General features: G+C 32.4%; 1 protein-coding gene across 2 annotated transcripts in view; it reads right to left on the reverse strand.

The window, feature by feature from the left end:
• LOC127730276 (FAD-dependent oxidoreductase domain-containing protein 1-like) overlaps positions 1-14,083 on the reverse strand; it is a 37,680-nt gene extending 23,597 nt beyond the window's left edge. For both annotated transcript variants that reach the window (XM_052238582.1, XM_052238581.1), the window contains exons 1-3: positions 14,018-14,083; positions 2,624-3,016; positions 1,232-1,361 (exon numbers count right to left, since the gene is read on the reverse strand). In XM_052238582.1, coding sequence (XP_052094542.1) covers positions 1,232-1,361; positions 2,624-2,995 — 502 coding nt within the window. In that variant the 5' untranslated portion in view covers positions 2,996-3,016; positions 14,018-14,083. The remainder of the gene's footprint in view (positions 1-1,231; positions 1,362-2,623; positions 3,017-14,017) is intronic.
• Positions 14,084-20,704: the final 6,621 nt, after the last annotated feature.

Raw genomic sequence — 20,704 nt, forward strand, 5'->3', positions numbered from 1 at the left:
CCAGGTTTCAGTTAATTACTTTCCCTTGACATTCAACAATGTGCTGTGCAGGAATTGTAAAATTGAGAATGGAAATGGGGAATGTGTCAAAGACAACCCGACCACAGAGCAGACAACAGCCAAAGGCCACAAATGGGTCTTCAATGCAGCGAGAAACGCATTTGAAAGTTGTTGTCAAGAAACAAAAACAAAAAGTTTCATATATTTTGTATTGATCATTTGATAATCTGTTTGAAGCATATGCTTCAAATTGCTGATATAGGCTGACAGGTATTTGATTTGATATATAGATCTATGCCTAGCTTCATTTCCTTCAGAATAAAAAAAAATCACTTTTTGAAGCAATAATTTTCAAACTGTCACAATCTAAACAAAAACTAACATTTAAGTTCAAATAACTAAAAAATAATAAAGGTTATATTAGTTTAACGTATCTAATTTAATATCAACCCAATGACTCCAACAACATGAACAAGAAATGACAGTAAAGTCAACTGCAGATGATGGCAAACAAACCTACCAAGTATGAAAGATTTCTTGCAAAAATACTTTATAGATAAGTGGAGGTGCTTTCACAAAGCAAAGTGTCATTGTGTTACAAATGGACATAGTTCCGTCAAACCATCTACAAAAAATGACACACAATCCTACCAAGTATGAAAAGCTTCTGTCTAAGGGTTTTACTGAATTGAGTCAACAGTGTCATTGTGTTATACTATTAAAAAACTGGTCAAAGTACCATAACTCCTACAAAAATTGTTAAATGAAAATATAAGTACATTTTAAAAGGTTTAAATTAAAATATCATTAAATGTCTGTAGATGAGTTTTAAGGCTTACTACATATTAATTTTGTTAATTGATGCATATTGTCTTACAAGAGTAAAACAATGGTCAAAGTAAAATTTGTCAATTCAAAATAAAGGTATAGTTGGTAAACATGGTCAAAAGAATACACAGACAAAAAGCTTTACAAAGTATTAAAGCTTTTGGACAAATTGTGTCTGAGTATTGATGCGTTTTGGACAGAAGGGAGAAGACTTTTACTATTTCCCCTACAGTGCATGTCATTCATGTGGCAAAGGGATATAACCTTACATTTTATTGAATACACTGAGATGTTACCTGATATTTATCAATTTCAGTGACAGAACCTTATATATTGTTACATAATACAATGAGATGTTCCATAATGTTCATCAACATCAGTGCAATAACCTTATTTTATATACCTAATACACTGAGATGTTCCCTGATGTTCCTGATGAAATCTGTTGTGAACATAGACATCTGAATGTTCTCTTGAAGACTAAATTGATGACGTATTCCCCCTGCTGACAACATACTGGAAGCTCTTGTGTACTGAAAAAAAGGAACAGAATATTGAAACATTTTATTTCAAGAATGTTGAAGCAAAGGTATTGTGAAAATGAGGCCGCTCATGGGGGTGTCTAAGTAATCACATAATCACAAATTTTTTGCCAATATAATCACATAATCATTAATTATTTTTTTAAACAAGATAATAAAATAATCAAAAATACAGTCCTAGATTATCAAATAATCAAATAATCATGAAATATTTGGTCTGGTAATCAAATAATCACTATAAAAACGGCCAAGTAATCACATAATCAATAAACAGCTGCACCATGAGCGCATGATTCGCCCGTCACATTTTTTACGAATAAAGTTCAATAACTTCTCAATGTCATATCAGAAATTTGTGAAAAACTAAAGGGAGGTTATCTTAATTGATATAAACCAGTCACCAAAGTTTAATGAAAACTGCTTAAAGCACTTTAAAGGTATTGTCCGAAAACTAGAAAATCACCCCTTTTTTATGAATAAAATCCCATAACTCGGAAGTGTAAAATCTAAAATTTATAAAAATTGATAGGGAGCTTACATCAATAGATATAAACAATTCTCAAAAGTTTCATGAGAACTGCTGTAAGCATTTTTGAGTTATTGTCCAAAAACTGGAAAATTCACCCTTTTTTTTAATGAATAAAACTCCATAACTCGGAAACATAAAATCTAAAATTTATAAAAATCAAAAGGGAGCTCATATCAATAGATATAAACAACTGACCAATGTTTCTTGCAAATTGGTGAAAGCATTTTTGAGTTATTGTCCGAAAACTGGAAATCCCCTCTTTTTTAATGAATAAAACCCCATAACTCAGAAACGTAAAATCTAAATTTTATAAAAAACGAAAGGGAGCTCACATCAATAGATATGAACAATTCACCAAAGTTTTATGCAAATTGGTTGAAGCATTTTTGAGTTAATGTCCGACATGTTGACGACGGACGGACAGGCGGACAACGGTATACCATAATACGTCCCGTAAAAGGGCGTATAAAAACCCCATGAGGAGGCTCGAAAATTGAGACAATTACCATGATTATTTAAACCCTAACACATTTTTTAGTATTTTGGTCAAGCATTATCAAAAGTCAGGAATATCTCCCTATATCATGTCTATCATGTATATAGTCTATCTAAAATATTTTTAATTATAAAATCATGTCATCTACCTTAGCCTACCTTTTTTTCAGCCAGGTGGCAGGAAACAAATATTTATATATATTTTGCTTAAGTATAAGCTTTCACTTACACCATAATCTCTTTCCACTATTGTAACATTGACACCTTTCGGATTTCTTTTCTTTAACCAGTATGCCACTGAATTTCCAACCAGTCCTCCACCTATGACTAATATATCTGCTTCTCGAGGAATTATGTTCCTTGCAGGAGTCACATGACCTGTAGTGAAAGCTCCAGTGATGCTCTTCACCTCTTCTTTTAATATAATCCACGGGGAGTGGTAACTTCCAGCACTAGGTGTTTTGTACTCTTTCTCAGCTACAACTTTGTTTTCTTTCTCTGGATTATTATCAGAACTTTTGTCACTCAAGCATCTTATAGATACAGATTTATTTAGTAAGTTACATCTACATCTCAGTCTAGGTGCATATTTACTAAACATTTCAAGACAGGAAATATAAATCTAAAATAAGAATTAAAGAATAAATCAAATTATTTCCTGAAATAAAACTCAGTTTGAACATTTATATCTATTCATTTGGTCATTAACCATGTTAACCATTCTAAACAAGATTAATCATTCATATTTTATTTAATACCATTCTGAACAAAGTTATTTATTTTTGACAAATCAAGGGCTATAGCAATGCAATAGCTTTAGCAAAATACCAGTTTGTGTTTCGGCTTCACCAAAATTAGCAAGAAGGTAACTAGGGGGGATTGAGGTCATAGGCCTCTCTATGATTATCAAATTAAAAATATATCAGTTTTTGACATAAAATCATCAAAAATAATTTGTTACACTCTTGACTATTTTTACAAATAAAGACAATTCCCCTCTTTCTTTGAACCATGGATAGGCATTTATTTGCCTTTTAACAAAAAAAAAGAAGAATGTGTCCATGGGACACAGATGCCCCCTTGTAATTATGCAAGAGTCAATGTAATAATTCAAACATATTGACATTTTTTTTTCTTCAACTTAATGCCATTTATTTCTGTGTTGTCAATAAGAGATTGCTCAGGGGTTTGAGTGCTCTCATTGTTCAATAACAAACAGTAATCATGGTAACTCAAGAACAGCGAAAGTGACGCCACCCAAATTTGAACTTAATTCTGTGTTTGGTGGTAATAAACATTTAGTTGAGGCAAGCTTTATCATGTTTATAAGTAAGAGAACGGAAACAAAAAATTCAGCAATTTTTCCATTTGTTACTTTTAAATATGATATGCATCTTTATTAACATAACAGTTTGTTTTGTTTTAATCTTTATTGTTTAACTTATTTGTATACTACTGAAATGATTAAAAAGAAAATGAAAGACATGTTTTTAGGATGTATTAAAGCCCATGTACATGTAACAATTGCCCCAGACTTATAATGTTTAAGCCTGTTACCGTACCCAAAAAAGGTCAGTTTTGTATTAAACAAAAGTGACTATAGCCCACAGAATCCTACATGTATCTTAAACTCTGGGTATATTGCTCAATAATCATCTACACACATTTAAAAAAAAAATGCAATTGCATGACCATAATATCCAGACCCTGTTTTGGATAGTAGTGTTGTACATTTAATTTAAATGCACATAGAGGATAGACGAGTTTAACCTTGTGGTTATTTAGCTGAATTTTCTCTGAATAACCCTAAATCTGTCTCTGAACATTAGCTGGGACTATTATACATGTTAGACTAAAGGGATTAGAATCTCATAGGTTTTCCTTATAATATGACCTAAATACCAGACTGCATGAGATTTTACGAGACTTGCGAGGATTTTGGAGTGAAAGATGTCAACGCCTATGTAAATTTACGGAATAATTTTAAACAATCGTCAAAAACGTTTTATTGTTAAGTAATAAACGAAACAAAATATAATTTGTTACTAAGAATGACACATATCACCAATGAAAATGATGTATTTTTCATTGGCAATAATTTTATATGATTGTGTTTAATAAATCTGTATTTTCCTAAGTTTATAATGCTAAATTTCCAATGTTGCTCACCTGTATTTACTGATGCTTTGGAAATCATGTAAAATAAGGTTAAAATCATAATTAATAGTATTAGACAATGTTATTTTAGATATTATAATGATATCTAAGATAATATTAATAACAAAAAACTGCAAACTTTTTGTAAAATTACTAACTCAGGGGCAGCAACCCAACAACAGGTTGTCTGATTCGTCTGAAAATTTCAGGGCAGATAAATCTAAATCTGATGAATATTTTTACCACCTGTCAGATTTGCTCTAAATGCTTTAGTTTCAGAGATATAAACCAAAAACTGAATTTTACCCCTATGTTCCATTTTTAACCAAGTCGGCCATGATGGTTAGAAGGCTGGGTCATCGGACAAATTTTTCAAACTACATACCCTAATAATGATTATGGCCAAGTATGGTTAAATTTGTCTCAGTAGTTCCAAAGAAAAAATTTTTTGTAAAAGATTACAAAAATTTACGAAAAATTGTTAAAAATTGACTATAAAGGGCAATAACTCCTAAAGGGGTCGACTGACAATTTTGGTCATGACGACTTGTTAGTAGATCTTACTTTGCTGAACATTATTGCTGTTTACAGTTTATCTCTATCTATAACAAGCATTCTGTGAGTATTGCATGGCAATACATAGTCCCCTACCGGTTAAAAATTCATTGTAATGGAGCAAACCTACCACTAAATTCTTCAAACAATTTACTGAAGAAAAGGAAAAAATCCAAAATGTCATTTATCTTAATACAATGTCTTTTACAAATCTTAAAAAAAACTAGAGGCTCTCAAGAGCCTGTGTCGCTCACCTGTATTTACTGATGCTTTGGAAATCATGTAAAATAAGGTTAAAATTATAATTAATAGTATTAGATATTAGATATTAGATATTATAATGATATCCAAGATAATAACAAAAAACTGCAAAATTTTTGTAAAATTACTAACTCAGGGGCAGCAACCATACAAAGGGTCGTCAGATTTGTGTGAAAATTTCAGGGCAGATAATTCTAAATCTGATGAACATTTTTGCCACCTGTCAGATTTGCTCTAAATGCTTTAGTTTCAGAGATATAAACCAAAAACTGCATTTTACCCCTATGTTCTATTTTTAGCCATGGCGGCCATCTTGGTTGGTTGGCGGGGTCATCGGACAAATTTTTTAAACTAGATACCCTAATAATGATTATGGCCAAGTATGGTTAAATTTGTATCAGTAGTTTCAGAGAAGATTTTTGCAAAAGATTACAAAAATTTACGAAAAATTGTTAAAAATTGATTATTAAGGGTAATAACTCCTAAAGGGGTCGACTGACAATTTTGGTCATGACAACTTATTTGTAGATCTTACTTTGCTGAACATTATTGCTGCTTACAGTTTATCTCTATCTATAATAATATTCAAGATAATAACCAAAAACTGCAAAATTTCCTTAAAATTACCAATTCAGGGGCAGCAACCCAACAACAGGTTGTCAGATTTGTCTGAAAATTTCAGGGCAGAAAGATCTTGATCTGATAATCAGTTTTACCCTATGTCAGATTTCCTCTAAATGCTTTGGTTTCAGAGATATAAGCCAAAATCTACATTTTACCCCTATGTTCTATATTTAGCCATGGCGGCCATCTTGGTTGGTTGGCGGGGTCATCGGACACATTTTTTAAACTAGATACCCTAATGATGATTGTGGCCAAGTTTGGTTAAATTTGGCCCAGTGGTTTCAGAGGAGAAGATTTTTGTAAAAAGCTAACGACGACGACGACGACATGGCCTTCGGGTCAGGTGAGCTCAAAAGAAGAGTTATTTCCCTTTGAACAGAAATCTAGTAATTAATAAGTATTTTATCAAAAATTTAATTCTAGGAAAAAGTTAAAAAATGAGTTAATTCCCTTTGAACAGAAATCTAGTAATTAATAAGTATTTCATCAAAAATTTAATTCTAGGGAAAGGGCTTTAACTGAACAAGGAGAAAAGCTAAAATCGTGAAAATCAAACTTGACCTGTAACTTGTCATGATAAAACAATACACCAAATATCAAATCAATATCTTCAAGCATGAAGAAAAAAAGTCTGGAAAACTGATTTGCCGGACTGAAGGATGGACAGATTGACGGACAGACAGACGGACAGAGTGCAAACCTAAAGTCCCCTTCCACTTCGTCTGTAGGGGACTAATAATATTCAAGATAATAACCAAAAACTGCAAAATTTCCTTAAAATTACCAATTCAGGGGCAGCAACCCAACAATAGGTTGTCAGATTTGTCTGAAAATTTCAGGGCAGATAGATCTTGACCTGATAATCAGTTTTACCCTATGTCAGCTTTACTCTAAATGCTTTGGTTTCAGAGATATAAGCCAAAATCTATATTTTACCCCTATGTTCTATTTTTAGCCATGGCGGCCATCTCGGTTGGTTGGCAGGGTCATCGGACACATTTTTTAAACTAGATACCCTAATGATGATTGTGGCCAATTTTGGTTAAATTTGGCCCAGTGGTTTCAGAGGAGAAGATTTTTGTAAAAAGCTAACAACTAGGGACGATGATGATGATGGACGACGGATGACAGACGCCAAGTGATGAGAAAAGCTCACTTGGCCCTTCGGACCAGGTGAGCAAAAAGGTATCTAAGGGAACATAGTTCAATAAGTGAAATTAATAGAATAACGCTCCCCTTTTTGGGAGTTATGCATTTGGATTGGTTAGATTGTTAAGAATATAAAATGAAAGATTGTTTTTAAAAGGGCAGTTCAGGGGCTGAGATTGATAAGATAGCTCTAAAAAAGTGGTATTCCAAAAAGGTATTGTTTTTTACAATGAACTCTTCAGATGTGAAGTTTACGTGATTAAGGGTTGTATCAAAATATGGTGACTTAGAGTTGTTCAAGTCAAATACATGCTATGTAAATATGTATGAAATATTTATTAAGTTAATAATGAATATGTTGGTGAACATCCAACTTAGTGTTTTATTCACTATTAACCGTATTGCCAAAGGAAGCTGGACCTAATGCTCTAGCAACCCAAACATGCCAAAGCTCTGAGTTAGTTCCCCTACCAAATAATATGATAAGAGCTGGGCCGCAGAATGTCATCTAGTACCCCCGCCAATTGATATGCAATCCAGCCTGGTCATACACACAAAAGAGAGATGTTCAGGTTATGAAGTGATTAAAGCATTGTGAAATGGTCACTGATTTATGGCCATCATTTTTATTTATTATCCCCTTGCATTTAGGCACACTTCCAGTGTCTTCCCTAGAAAATTTTTCATGCATGGTGGGTCCATGGTGAATTTGCAACGCGGTGTGCAACGCTTCTTTTTCAGAATTAGTTACACTACATAATTTATATGTTTAAAGCCATATACCAATCTAACTGTTTTATTATAGGTACAGCAATTCATATAAGTCATGGAACTTTAAAGTATTTATCACAGATGAGAGGAATTAATGAAAGACCTTATAAACAATAATATAAATAATCCAGTCTGCAATAGTTAGCAAGGGGATTTACTTAAATGAGTGATTTTCTAAATCACTGATTCAAGTAACATTATGTCCATAAAGGTTGGAAGTAAGAGTTGTTGTTCTTTAATAATCACCTATTTAAGTAGTACAAATTAATCACTATACTAAGTGATTTAATTTTATTGTAGCTTTAAATATAGAATACTAATGAACCAGGGACTAATTATGTTGCTAAAATTATCAGAACCAACATCTGTGTTGATAGGATGACTGGGTCATGTCAGGTGATGACCTTGTACTAAATGTAGGATAATGACATAAAAATCACTTGTTTAAGTATCATACCTCAATTTCCTTCCAAAAAATCACTTCTTTAAGTATCACTATTTTAATAACCCCCACTAATTTTTATATCATTTTTCAACTAAAATAGAATTTGCAGCTAAATGATTGCATCAAGGGCATAAACCTTGCTGCTTAAAGGAATGCAAAAAGTTCATTTTTTTCAATTTTACTAATGAAAAGATATTATCTAAACCTATGTGTTTAAAATTTTGGTAAAACTACAAAATCACAGTTTGTGACAAAACTTCGAATTTGCTACTTAAACATGTTAAATAAGTGATTTAAAAATCACTTATTTCACTTCGTCCCCTGACTGATAGTTATTTACAAATCAATGTCATGTACACATTATTTTGTTGACATCTTCCTCTGTTTCAACTTTCCAAAGGTCACCACACATTTTTCAAAATCAAAATCTTCCTCCTTTGGCTATATGCATTAAGCAATTCAGCACTTTTTGGAATAGTCTGTTTCTCAAAGGTGTTTTAATAGATATAAGAAGATGTGGTATGAGTGCCAATGAGACAACTCTCCATCCAAGTCAAAATTTATAAAAGTAAACCATTATAGGTCAAAGTACGGTCTTCAACACGGAGCCTTGGCTCACACTGAACAGCAAGCTAAAAAAGGCCCCCAAAATTTTCTAGTGTAAAACCATTCAAACGGGAAAACCAACGGTCTAATCTATATAAAAAACAAGAAACGAGAAACACTTATGAACCACATCAACAAACGACAACTACTGAACATCAGATTCCTGACTTAGGACAGGTGCAAACAACTGCAGCAGGTTTAAACGTTTTAATGGTACCAAACCTTCACCTTTTTTCTGAAACAATAGTGTAACATCACAACATAGAAAGACACACTATAAAATATCAAGTGAAATAGCTTAACTCAATCAAAGGACATATTAACACCAGTGAACATACACTGAACAAATAAAATTGACCTATGATACAATGTAAATACAAAATAAATAAACTAAGGGAAGAATAATAAAAGTAACTTGTTATACCACTATGAAATGTTAAACAATTTAAGAAAAACAATATGCTCGAACAAAAATATCAGCCATTTGCAATTACTTTAAACACAGGTAAATGAAAATAATTTTGGTGTTAGGTATACGTGCATGTACAGTTCAAATAGAGAAAGGAAATATTTTTACAAAATAAATAATTTTGATGTTCATAGTTCAAAGTGAAAATTTATGGTAATACCAAACACTTATCAAAGCTGGTACATAGACCAGATATTACCCTGAATAACATTAAATAACAAAAAAGCATTACAATTAGTATCAACAGGTCAAATAAACAAGAAAGTACGATTTGAGAGTACTCGCAATTACTGACAGCTAGTTAAAAGCATAAAACAATTAATAATAAACAATCATGCATCAGTTTTAACTCTGTTTACATGGTTTAAACATGAAAAATTTCATCTGTCTGACTCTTGTTAAAAAAGTTAGGCCAGTGAGGCGACGTTTCTTTGATGGTTGCTTGGACATGGTTGTTAAAATGATGATTGTTCAACTTCTTCAAATTTTGCTGATAGAATGGTTTCAGCATCAACAGCAAGTTGTTAAATAAAACTTTGAATGTCATCATTGCTTCACAGAGATTTTACAGGAAACAATAAAAAAAAAGTTTATTTGCGTTAATTACAGAAGATCACAGAAGTCGTCAATGAAGAATACCTGACATACAGATTTTCGGATGACATATTTTGTAATTACCTGTTTGGAAGCTAAGCTGACATTTTATTTCATGACAATTAACTATTTTTTTTAAATATATCCCTGTCCTATTTATTTATAATGCTTCATAATTGTAAAAATCCTATCTTGCCGAAGTGAAAGAAATTTAGACCCACTTGTATAAAAATGGGAAATGAATCCGCTACACTTCAGCTTGTGACCCATTGAAATAAAAATAGAACAACACAAGTTTATCAAAAACAATATTTCCGTAAATAACTACGTATGTTTTAAAAGTTTTTCTATCAAATCTTTTAAATATTTCATAAGACACGTCTTTTTCTCGGCCTGGTAGAGGTAATGTGTATTCTTTATATAAGCAATCAACCGCGACTAATCTAAAAATAACTGATTGTCGTGACCAATTAAAAAATAATTCATCGATGGGTACATATAGCTGATGAAATAACCATGATAACTGCGAAACTTTATTAAAAAAAGTTTTGTCCATTCTCTGTGAAATTACATTAGTTTTATTTTATAATACCAGAGACTACTAGTATACCAAATTTTAAATTTCTACTTTTTAAAGATCACAGTAAAATAATGATGTCAAACACCCGTTTTAAAGGTGATTCGAAATTTATACTGGAAAAGGTTAAACTTTTTATTTAGCACAGAAAGATATGCATTGGAGATTAATCTGACTATTTATTTATCAGTTAAAACCGAAGTCTCGATGTATAACCAACTAATAACTAATCCAAACACGCGCGACGTGATGCATCCAATTATCAGTCAGATGAATTTAAAACACCTGTGGAGTGTTGTCACCTGTCACTTCACTTTCAAAATATTGATAATAAATATTTTACAAAGTTATAATTTTCACACATAGCGGGATGCATTGCGGCAATGATGAAAGCATGGCGGTCCAAATTTATGCTTAGTGGTACTGCAATGATTGAATAGCCTAGGGAAAACACTGAGTCTTCTGAAAGGAAATATATTCTTACATAACTAAAATAAAGCGACGAAGTTAAAATTTATTGTTTTTCCTCAATGAACGTCATCAATTTTACAGAAGAAAAGATTTCTTGCAACAACAAAAAAAACACAAATTGCTGGACAGAAAGTCACATACATGTAAGGTGATGTTATATATTTTCTAATTTTTTTTTTTTTTATTGTATGTCTCAGTTGATAATAAGAACATATAACATGTATAAACAAACAAAGAAAATTGCCGCTTTCTCTAATAAAATAAACAACCACATTTGAGCACTTTTTTGGTGAAAGTTCATTTTTTATTGTTTCATAATCATGAAAATAAGAAAATGAAAGAAAGTTATAATCGCAATTGCCGTTTTCTCTTTTAAAAACAGCTTTAGTTTCTGTATAATTGTTAATTTATCATTTTGGAATTAATTAAATATCTTTACCATGTTTACATAAGTCATGTAAGTGTTAAAAATATAAAAAAAATTTCCAATCATTATATTAAAACTGTTTCAATTGGGTACTGTAGAGCCATATATCGCCAATAATAGCGAGTATGTAATTTGACACATCTCCGTTTCCATACAATATCGGTTATTAGAACTGACGTGACAAGGTAATCTATACGATTGTCGAGTGTCAAGTCCAATCAATATATATACATGATATAGGGCTATACCAGAAATTTTTTAACCCCCACTATGCATGCTATGGAAGACATGCAAAGTCAAATTTTTTTTCATAAGAATTTTTTTTACATATTTTGCAAAAGTTACTGGATTTCCACCTACTGTAGAAACATTAATTTTCGTGGGTTTAAAATTTCGTGGTTTTGTCTCTATATAAAATTTCATGGGGATTTAATTTCGTGGTTTCCATTAAATGGAAGTGATATTATATGTAGGATAATTTTGGTAGGGGTTTTAATTTCGTGGATATATTCTTTCCATGAAATAAACGAAATTAAATCCTCCACGAAAATTTCTGCTTTTACAGTATTTGTTTAACCAAATTTTTGTCTCATAAGTTAACTAAAAAGATCTGGAAATCCAGCGTCTTCCAAAGGGTTTGAGAATAAAAAAAATTGTCTGGAATTCCAGCACGGGTAGTCCAAATAATCATGATAATTATGACAGGAAGGCGTCAAAGCAAAAAAATAAAATAGCCTTTCAAGACGTCATAATTATTTTGGACTACCCATGGGAAGATCCACTCTCAACGTATATTTAGGATATGTTTAATAGTGGATCTTCCCAAGGATAGATACAAGTGCCTGTGGTAATGGCAGACACTTTTACATAACAAGTGTAAATACTTCTATTAACGGGCTATATTTTAGTGAAGTCAACTGTGTTCCAGCTTAGTTTTCACAGGGCTGTCCGCCCACCCTTTCCCGAGTGCCGCCCTGTGCCTTTTTTATGACACCCTGCCCTTTTTCACAAGTCCATGCCTTTATTGTTGTAATATTTTGATGAAAATACTATCTTTCTATCTGTCTTCATATTTATGACAAGTTTATGACCCTCAGCTAATTAACATTTACAGCAGGTGTAATAAGTTGTGATTACAGATAATCCGCTTATTGCCATCGGATGGGTCATTAATCGGTTAATTAAACCTCATAATTGACCATTGTAATTATTTTTCCCATTAAATTCGGTCAGTCAGCATTTCAATTTCAATATTTCTCAAAAGACCACCATTTGCAGTTCGTTTATAATAGACGTTTTTGTAGTTTCGACCGGACAGTGTTCATTTAATTTCCAAAATTTCTCAAACGATTACTTATTCCAGCTTGGTTGACGTAGTTTAGTCACTTGAACGTGTTTTCGTCACATTTTATAAAACTTTCCATTGAAATCTTTTGACAATTTCGATTATAAAGATAAAACTTTTTTTAAAACGATCAAAAATATTTTCACGATTCAAACATGTGCTTTCTTTTAATATCATGAACCGTGCATGCTTGAACGTTTCTTTATAAATTTAATGGACACTTAATTGTAAATTAAGTATCAAATTAACCGGAGAGACAAATATATTTTTTACTGAGCAACTGAATTTTTAAAAATGATAATTTCTTGCCTTAACATTAAACACAAACCACTCCGAAGATGAATCCGGATTCATTCTAAATTTATTAAACTCTAGTCACTTCCTGTTTTCATTTCATTTAAAAATCGAAAGTAAACATGATCTCCTTTGATAAAAGACAGTCTTTTTAATCATTCCAAGCTCATACAAATGGATTCCAAAAATCGATTTTAAAACTTTTTTACAGGGATATTGATTACGCAGTGAAATAGTCGTTACAATTTCATTTATGCTGTGATTCCTTGCTTTAAAAAAATAGAACCCAACTTTGGTCGATCAGGATGTCCCCTCAAAATAACAGAAATTGTGAACTAAATTTCCAGATCCTTATAAGTTAAGCATCACACCAGTAAAATCATACCATGACTGCCTACATTTGTAGCATGACTAAGGCCTTCAAAGATCATTGTCCTTGAAGGACTAAGGAATATGTATAGCTAGTAATATAAGTCCTTGGTCCCTTACTGTTACCCAAAATAAGGTTGATTTTCATCTAGCGTAAAAGTGACTAAACCCCCTCAAAACTGCCTAGCTGAAACCCCTGCAGTTTACATATGACAATGCTTGACATGCCCTTTTTGAAATATCAATCATCGTGCTTAAGTGCCCTTTTCATGATTGGCTCCCTGCCCATTTGAAATCCTAGCTGGAACACTGGTCAAGTCCCTGTCGTTATTTAATTATGGGACGACCAAATCTGAAAAAAAAGATTTGAAAAATCCAAATCATGATACAGTCCACCCGAGAGAAAAAAATTGTCATAACCCCGTTAAAAAGATTAATTTGATCAAGTTATTGCACTAACGTGAGAATATTCACCAGAATAAATTCAAGTTTTAAAACAAAATATTTACATGCTGCACTTTCAACTGGCTTTCATAAAATAAATATTTGCATAGTGTTGAGCTAACGGATAGTTGTCCCACCGGAAACCAGTAATGAAATCGTAAATTTCACTCGATGTCGGAAAGAAATTGTACAGAATGCGTTTTCATAATTAGGACCAGGATTTATATATATAGTGATTAGGAACAGTAAATTGTGTGTTTAGGATCCAAAGTCACAGGATAAGGCCTGAGACATCAAATTTTTACAATAATTTTAAAAATACAGAACAAAATAATCAAAGGACTAAAAACACACCATCAACTGCATTTATTCTGATAATTTTTATTCAGTAGATTTATTATAGAGAGAGCACGTACCCGATCTAGTACGATAACACATAACTATAAATATGGTTAGATGTCCAATGGTGGAGGGAGGAGTACAAGCACTGAATAGGGGAAATTCGTCTAAATATGGTTCCTCTACATTTGTACAGTCTCAAAATTCCATGGTTACAAAATAGAGATAATGCTATGGGGCACTAATTCACATTTCGTCACTCAGAATGTAATGACTCAGCTAGGGGGCGGATCCAGGATTTTTGAAAAGGGATGCGTAATTCACTTGAACGGCTGAACATATAAAAAATATTTGGACGTGTTTATGCCAAAAACATTATATTTTTTACAACGGTATATTGACTTTAGGATACCGTATACCCAGACGGGACAGAGTGACGCACTGACCGGTCCCCCCTCCCCCGAATCCCAGCACACTGTAGCTTGATAAAAACTGACTGATGGGACCTGGGATTTACGGATTGTTGATTGTTAAACGTCCAGTGGCAAATATTTCATCATCATATCAATTTAAGGCGAAATATCGCTTGAATCATATTGACTTTAGTATACTATTCCCAGAAGGGACATATCTATGACACACTGGCCGCGACTATTCTTCCCATCGGTATATTCATGAGACAAAACTGCAACATTGTCACAATGTTTCCGAGTTCAAAAATTTGATTCTCATTCGCGGGAAAATGACTCTTTAAGGGGGTAAAAAGTATTTTCCCGGCAGCCTGAATATGCCGCTGAAATATTTGTCGCTGGATCAATAAACAACAACAAATGACTCTTTCTTTGAGGACCGCTCAGCATTCTTTTCATTGATAATCCACGAGTGCCTTGGGAAATATATTTTTATAAAGAAACCGATAGTCATACCAATATTTTGAGCATTTACACATTTTGAACACTAACAAATTCTTATACATAGAAACAATGCTCATTGTTGAAAGCCATTTATGTCGACTTATAGTTGTACATCCTCGAACTATGGTATCTGGTGGGTAGTTGTGTCATTGCAATCATTCCACATCTATTTTTTATAGAGCCGTGAAAAAGAGAGAAAGAAACGTTATAAAATATCTTTTTAATTTCATTTTACTGTCCATTTTTAATAAAATCGTAGCTTCTTGTGGTTTACGCCTCCTTGTATATTTGCGCCTAACCTAATCATGATCATGGCAAAATTATACCTTAAGTTAACAGTTTTACCGTACCTCTTTCGCCGCGGCCTATGAGTGTGTTCAGCTATTCACATTTGTTTAGCTGTTTAATCATAGTACTGCTGTTCTGTTTACAGGGTCGATTCCACTGGATCTGATGATTGACTTAAAATCAATTTATAGAACATTATTTTTTTTATTGAACATTGTTTGCTGAAATCCAGTTACATATTCAGCACTACAACAAATTAACAAAAAATATTCTAGGAAGGTTCTTCAAAGTGCAAACAAAAAACGTTCACGTACAGAGAGCGTGGCACTTTTCCTACACGATGCATCGGATTTATCGTCAATGAAAATTTATTTCAACATGTCACATCGCATTAACATACTGATTTCTTGTGATCTACACAAGACGTACAAATGCAAACCCAATACTTTTGATGATAAAGCATTACATGCAGGAACATACAATTACCGTATTTCATGACTGACAAGGCAAAGATGGACAAATATGCACAATAATACACAAAACCCCAACCATTCCAGACCCTCATGTAGTGCGAATTAAGCTAAAAATTATAATTAAGCATTCCAGCACCAACATAAAACACTAAAGTAAATTAAATACATGCATTGCATTACGGTGTAAACTTAACACAATCAGCACTACTATATCTTCAAAGCATCAAAATAAAGCATTTCCTTATTTGCTGTTCTAAATACCTCCATTGACATCGTTCTATGACGTCTTACTTTCAGAAAAGCATTTCGTAATTTCGTATTTAAAAAATAAGTTATCACTTGTGCTGTTGTTATTCTGGTAAATAAAAAGAAGTGTACTTTCTTGTATTGTTTCAATTTTAATGTGCTTGCCTCGCTGCCAATAGTGGCCGATTGTTAGTTTTCCCAGTTTGTTTATGTATTTTCCGAGTCTTTGAACTTCTTTTATTTTATCTCTCTGTATGCTTTTTGCAGATATTAGAGATATGCGTGTTGAAATTAAGTTCAAAATCAATTGTAATACCTATAGTTTGACATCTTTTTCATATTTTATTTCGTTACCTGCTAGGTCAAATGTAATATGGTTTGTCAATCCTTTTTTGCCCAAGCTTAAATTTTTCTTGATTGGCTTTCATTTGGTTGGTAAGAAACCCAGTCTTTCACAGCCAAAATGTCTTTTTCAAACGTATAGTAATTACTGTTTATATCCAAATGAGGAGTAGAGAGATGTTGTTGTCATGAATAGAGAACGGCGTATACAGATATGTGGAAAGGTCCGATTGGTGAACACTTTTGTAAATGATTTCCCAATTGCTAAGACTGGATCCAACTCGAAAACACTTTTTTTCTGTTTGATTAGTAATCATCTTTCAGTTTTAGAGCAACATTTTCTCTTGTTGTTAGTACGGCTTATTTATTTTCACACTTGTATACACACCTATTTCCTGCATTGTCCTGCATTTTGATGGACAAAATATTCATTTTCGTCCCGTCTTGTGGAAAGTTATTTTATGCATGTTGTTTGCATTTTTTTCTATTATTTTTTTAATGCGGAGCATGTTGGTCTAAAACATTTACAATTAATGTGTTATTCCATTCAAAATTCGAATATGTCTGATAAATATTTCTTTTACCTATTTGTCTAGAAAATTCAATCATATCTAAGTCTGCAAGAAAATGATCTTGGTCTCATTTCTTAAAGCTTGTACAGGATTGATACTCTGTCCTCATTCCCTCCGGACTTGATATTTTAGTCTTAGATACATGATTGTTTTAATAAGTTTTTATTGGCTTTGAACTAGCTGTCAGTAACTGCGAGTACTCTCAAATCTGTACTTTGTGTCCTTTTTCGTGTTAGGTATGTATAAATACCCTGCCACGCCTGGTCTGTGTTTTTGTTAGTTATTTTTTCTGCTTTGTATCGATCTGATGAGTAAAGCCCTTTTCAACTGATTTTTATAGTTTGTTCGTATGTTGTGCTGTATATAACACCACTGTCCCAAGTTAGGGGAGGTTGAACGCTCACAAACATGTTTAACCCCGCAACATTCTTTATGTGCTTGTCCCAAGTCAGGAGCCTGTAGTTCAGTGGTTGTCGTTGGTTCATGTCTGTCCTATTTGTTTTTCGTAAATTGTTATAAATTAGGTTGGTAATTTTCTCAATTGAATTGTTTCATATTTTTCATGATCCAAATATACGGTATGGGTTTTTCGGTTTGTTGTACGGTTTACTATAATTGCTTACATCCACTTCATTTGAACTTTGATGGATAGCTGTCTCGCATGATTGGCAATCACACCACATCTCCTTATTTTTATATTGGCTATGTTTTTACACATACCGCACAGTCAAACGGATATCCCTTGTGGGAGATAGACGTCATAATTCCCCATAGAGGGAACGGTGCAAATGTTCTATTCATCATGTCATAACAATATTTATACCGATAAAAACTAAACTAAAAATATATTCAAAGATCTAATTATACATTGTTAAATTGGTAACCTTTTAAAATATGTTTATTTAAAGGGTCAATAAGTTTAAGCCAATCGCTAATGATTTTTATAGTATTTTTGCGTGAACCCCTAAGGGGTTCACGCTTATATATTGGCGAGTTTTGGGAGTGTCTATGGGCCACTCGATATCCTCGGAATCACGATTCTCGGAACGTCTCGAAAATTTTCCATCATTTATATAGGTAGTTATTTATGTCTTTGATACGGTCCCTCTATTGATAGGCTACAGCGTGACATTCACGGTATATTTGAACAATCCGACAAACGGTTCATTTGTAGATTTGAAAGTAAAACAATAAAGACTAGGTTACATTCTAAAAATCATTTACATGTTAGAACCTATTTGTCTTTTGACAAAACATGTATGTTTTTAATAATGTGAATGTTTATTAAATATCACTGAGTATAATGATAACGCAAAGTATATAATTCATGCTTTGAGACGGTCCATCTACGCGTTGTGTGTGTTGTATTTAATAAACCTGGGAATAGTTTATTGATATACAATGGCCCAGAATAAACTGATTATTTCTGAACGTTTATCATTTGATATTTAGTATTTCAATCATAGCATGAGAAAATATCGGAAAGAATGAAGAAAATTAAGAAATGATATTTCTGTTAAAATATTTTCTAAGGCCGGAAATACAGTGGTCGGAAAGCAGAAAGATAATCAAACACTGAAAACGATTTTTCTGTAAAAAAATCTAATTTCATTAATAGATACTACCAGACTAAGAGAATATTCATTGTTAAGGTAAAACTGAGACTGAATTTATTCCTAATATTTATAGAATATAATTAAAATTGTAATGTATATGTGCATTATGTCTCACAGGTTTGCATGGTTTGATCAGTCATTACATTTATGAAAATTATATGTAACGTATGAGCACCAATGAGCAGGGATGCGTACCCAAAGTTAGCTAAATATCTAAATTTTAAACGGTCGTGAATGAAAAAATACTTGCGTGGTTTCAATTCACAAGGATTTTAAATCCTCGCATCTCACAACAAATTCGTAAGGGTTCCGCGGAACCCAGTGTCTCGCCTACTTTTTCTGTTAATCGCAGGCTCAACAAAAATGAGGAAGTAAATCAATAAAAATATTCCTCTTGATACTATCTTTTGATTGTAAAAAGCTTCTGTCCAAGTTTGGTAAAAATCCAGGATAGTTTAATTATGAATCTAATAAATGTTTAAAAACTTTAACTGCAGACTAAATGTAATGTTAACTGGAAGAAAACAAAATTTCCTTCTAGATACTAGCATTTGATCATAAACAAGCTTCTGTCCAAGTTTGGTACAAATCCAAAATAGTATAAGAAAGTTATTAAAATTTTAAAAACTTTTAACCACAGAGTGAATATGTTGTTTCCTGGCAGAAAATCTAAGTCCATTTAAAAGTAAAATACGGAAAAAATAGATTTATTTTTTTTACAAAATTTCCTTCTAGATACTAGCTTTTGATCATAAACAAGCTTCTGTCCAAGTTTGGTATAAATCCAAAATAGTATAAGAAAGTTATTAAAATTTTAAAAACTTTAACCACAGAGTGAATGTGTTGTTTCCTGGCAGAAAATCTAAGTCCATTTAAAAGTAAAATACGGAAAAAATGGATATATTTTTTTACAAAATTTCCTTCTATATACTATCTTATGATCATAAACAAGCTTCTGTCCAAGTTTGGTAGAAATCCAGGATAGTTTAAGAAAGTTATTAAAATTTTAAAAACTTTAACCACCGAGAGTGAATGTAATATTTCCCGGCAGAAAAACTAAGTCCATTTATAAGTAAAATACGGAAAAAATGGATTTTTATTTTTACAAAATTTACTTCTGGATATTATCTTATGATCATAAACAAGCTTCTGTCCAAGTTTGGTAGAAATCCAGGATAGTTTAAGAAAGTTATTAAAATTTCAAAAACTTTAACCACAGAGTGAATATTTGTGGACGCCGCCGCCGCCGACGACGACGACGACGACGACGACGCCAACGGAATGTAGGATCGCTATGTCTCGCTTTTTCGACTCAAGTCGAAGGCTCGACAAAAACGTAATTAAAATTTACAATAATCATAACAAAATTTAATTACTATCATAATGTTAATTTTTTTTTTCATTTTTTTGTTTCTTTTATTAGTTCAACCTTATAGAATCTAAATATTTATACTATGGTACAGTTTTGAAAATTGTATTCATTGTGTTGGTCAGGGTTTCATGTCGATCCGGCCCCACGTCGATCCGGCCCCACGTCGATCCGGCCCAAGTCGATCCGTCCCACGTCGATCCGGCCCAACGTCGATCCGGCCCATATTTAAAGTCGATCCGGCCCCAATAAAAAAATATATTTATAAGGATTAAAAATAAAGATATATATTAATTGTAATTCATAAATGTTTATGAATTTTATTATAATGTAAAAGGTGTACGGTAAAAAAAATGGCCTTTGACAAATATATTCTTTAGATGAGTATAAAACAAGTAGGTTGATTATGTTTTCATTACAAGTTTTCAAGATTATTGGGTATAATTATAATAAAAACGTATATAACAGAATTTAGTACAATCAACAGACATCAACGTTAATCAGCAGTAATTAGCATTTTCTTTCAATTGACTGTGATCTTAACAAGTCTTTCATCCTGTGCAATAACAAATAGTTACATACACAACGGTACA

The sequence above is a fragment of the Mytilus californianus genome, unplaced genomic scaffold (genome assembly GCF_021869535.1).
Source record: "Mytilus californianus isolate M0D057914Y unplaced genomic scaffold, xbMytCali1.0.p SCAF_2, whole genome shotgun sequence".
In the NCBI taxonomy this organism is placed as follows: domain Eukaryota; kingdom Metazoa; phylum Mollusca; class Bivalvia; order Mytilida; family Mytilidae; genus Mytilus; species Mytilus californianus.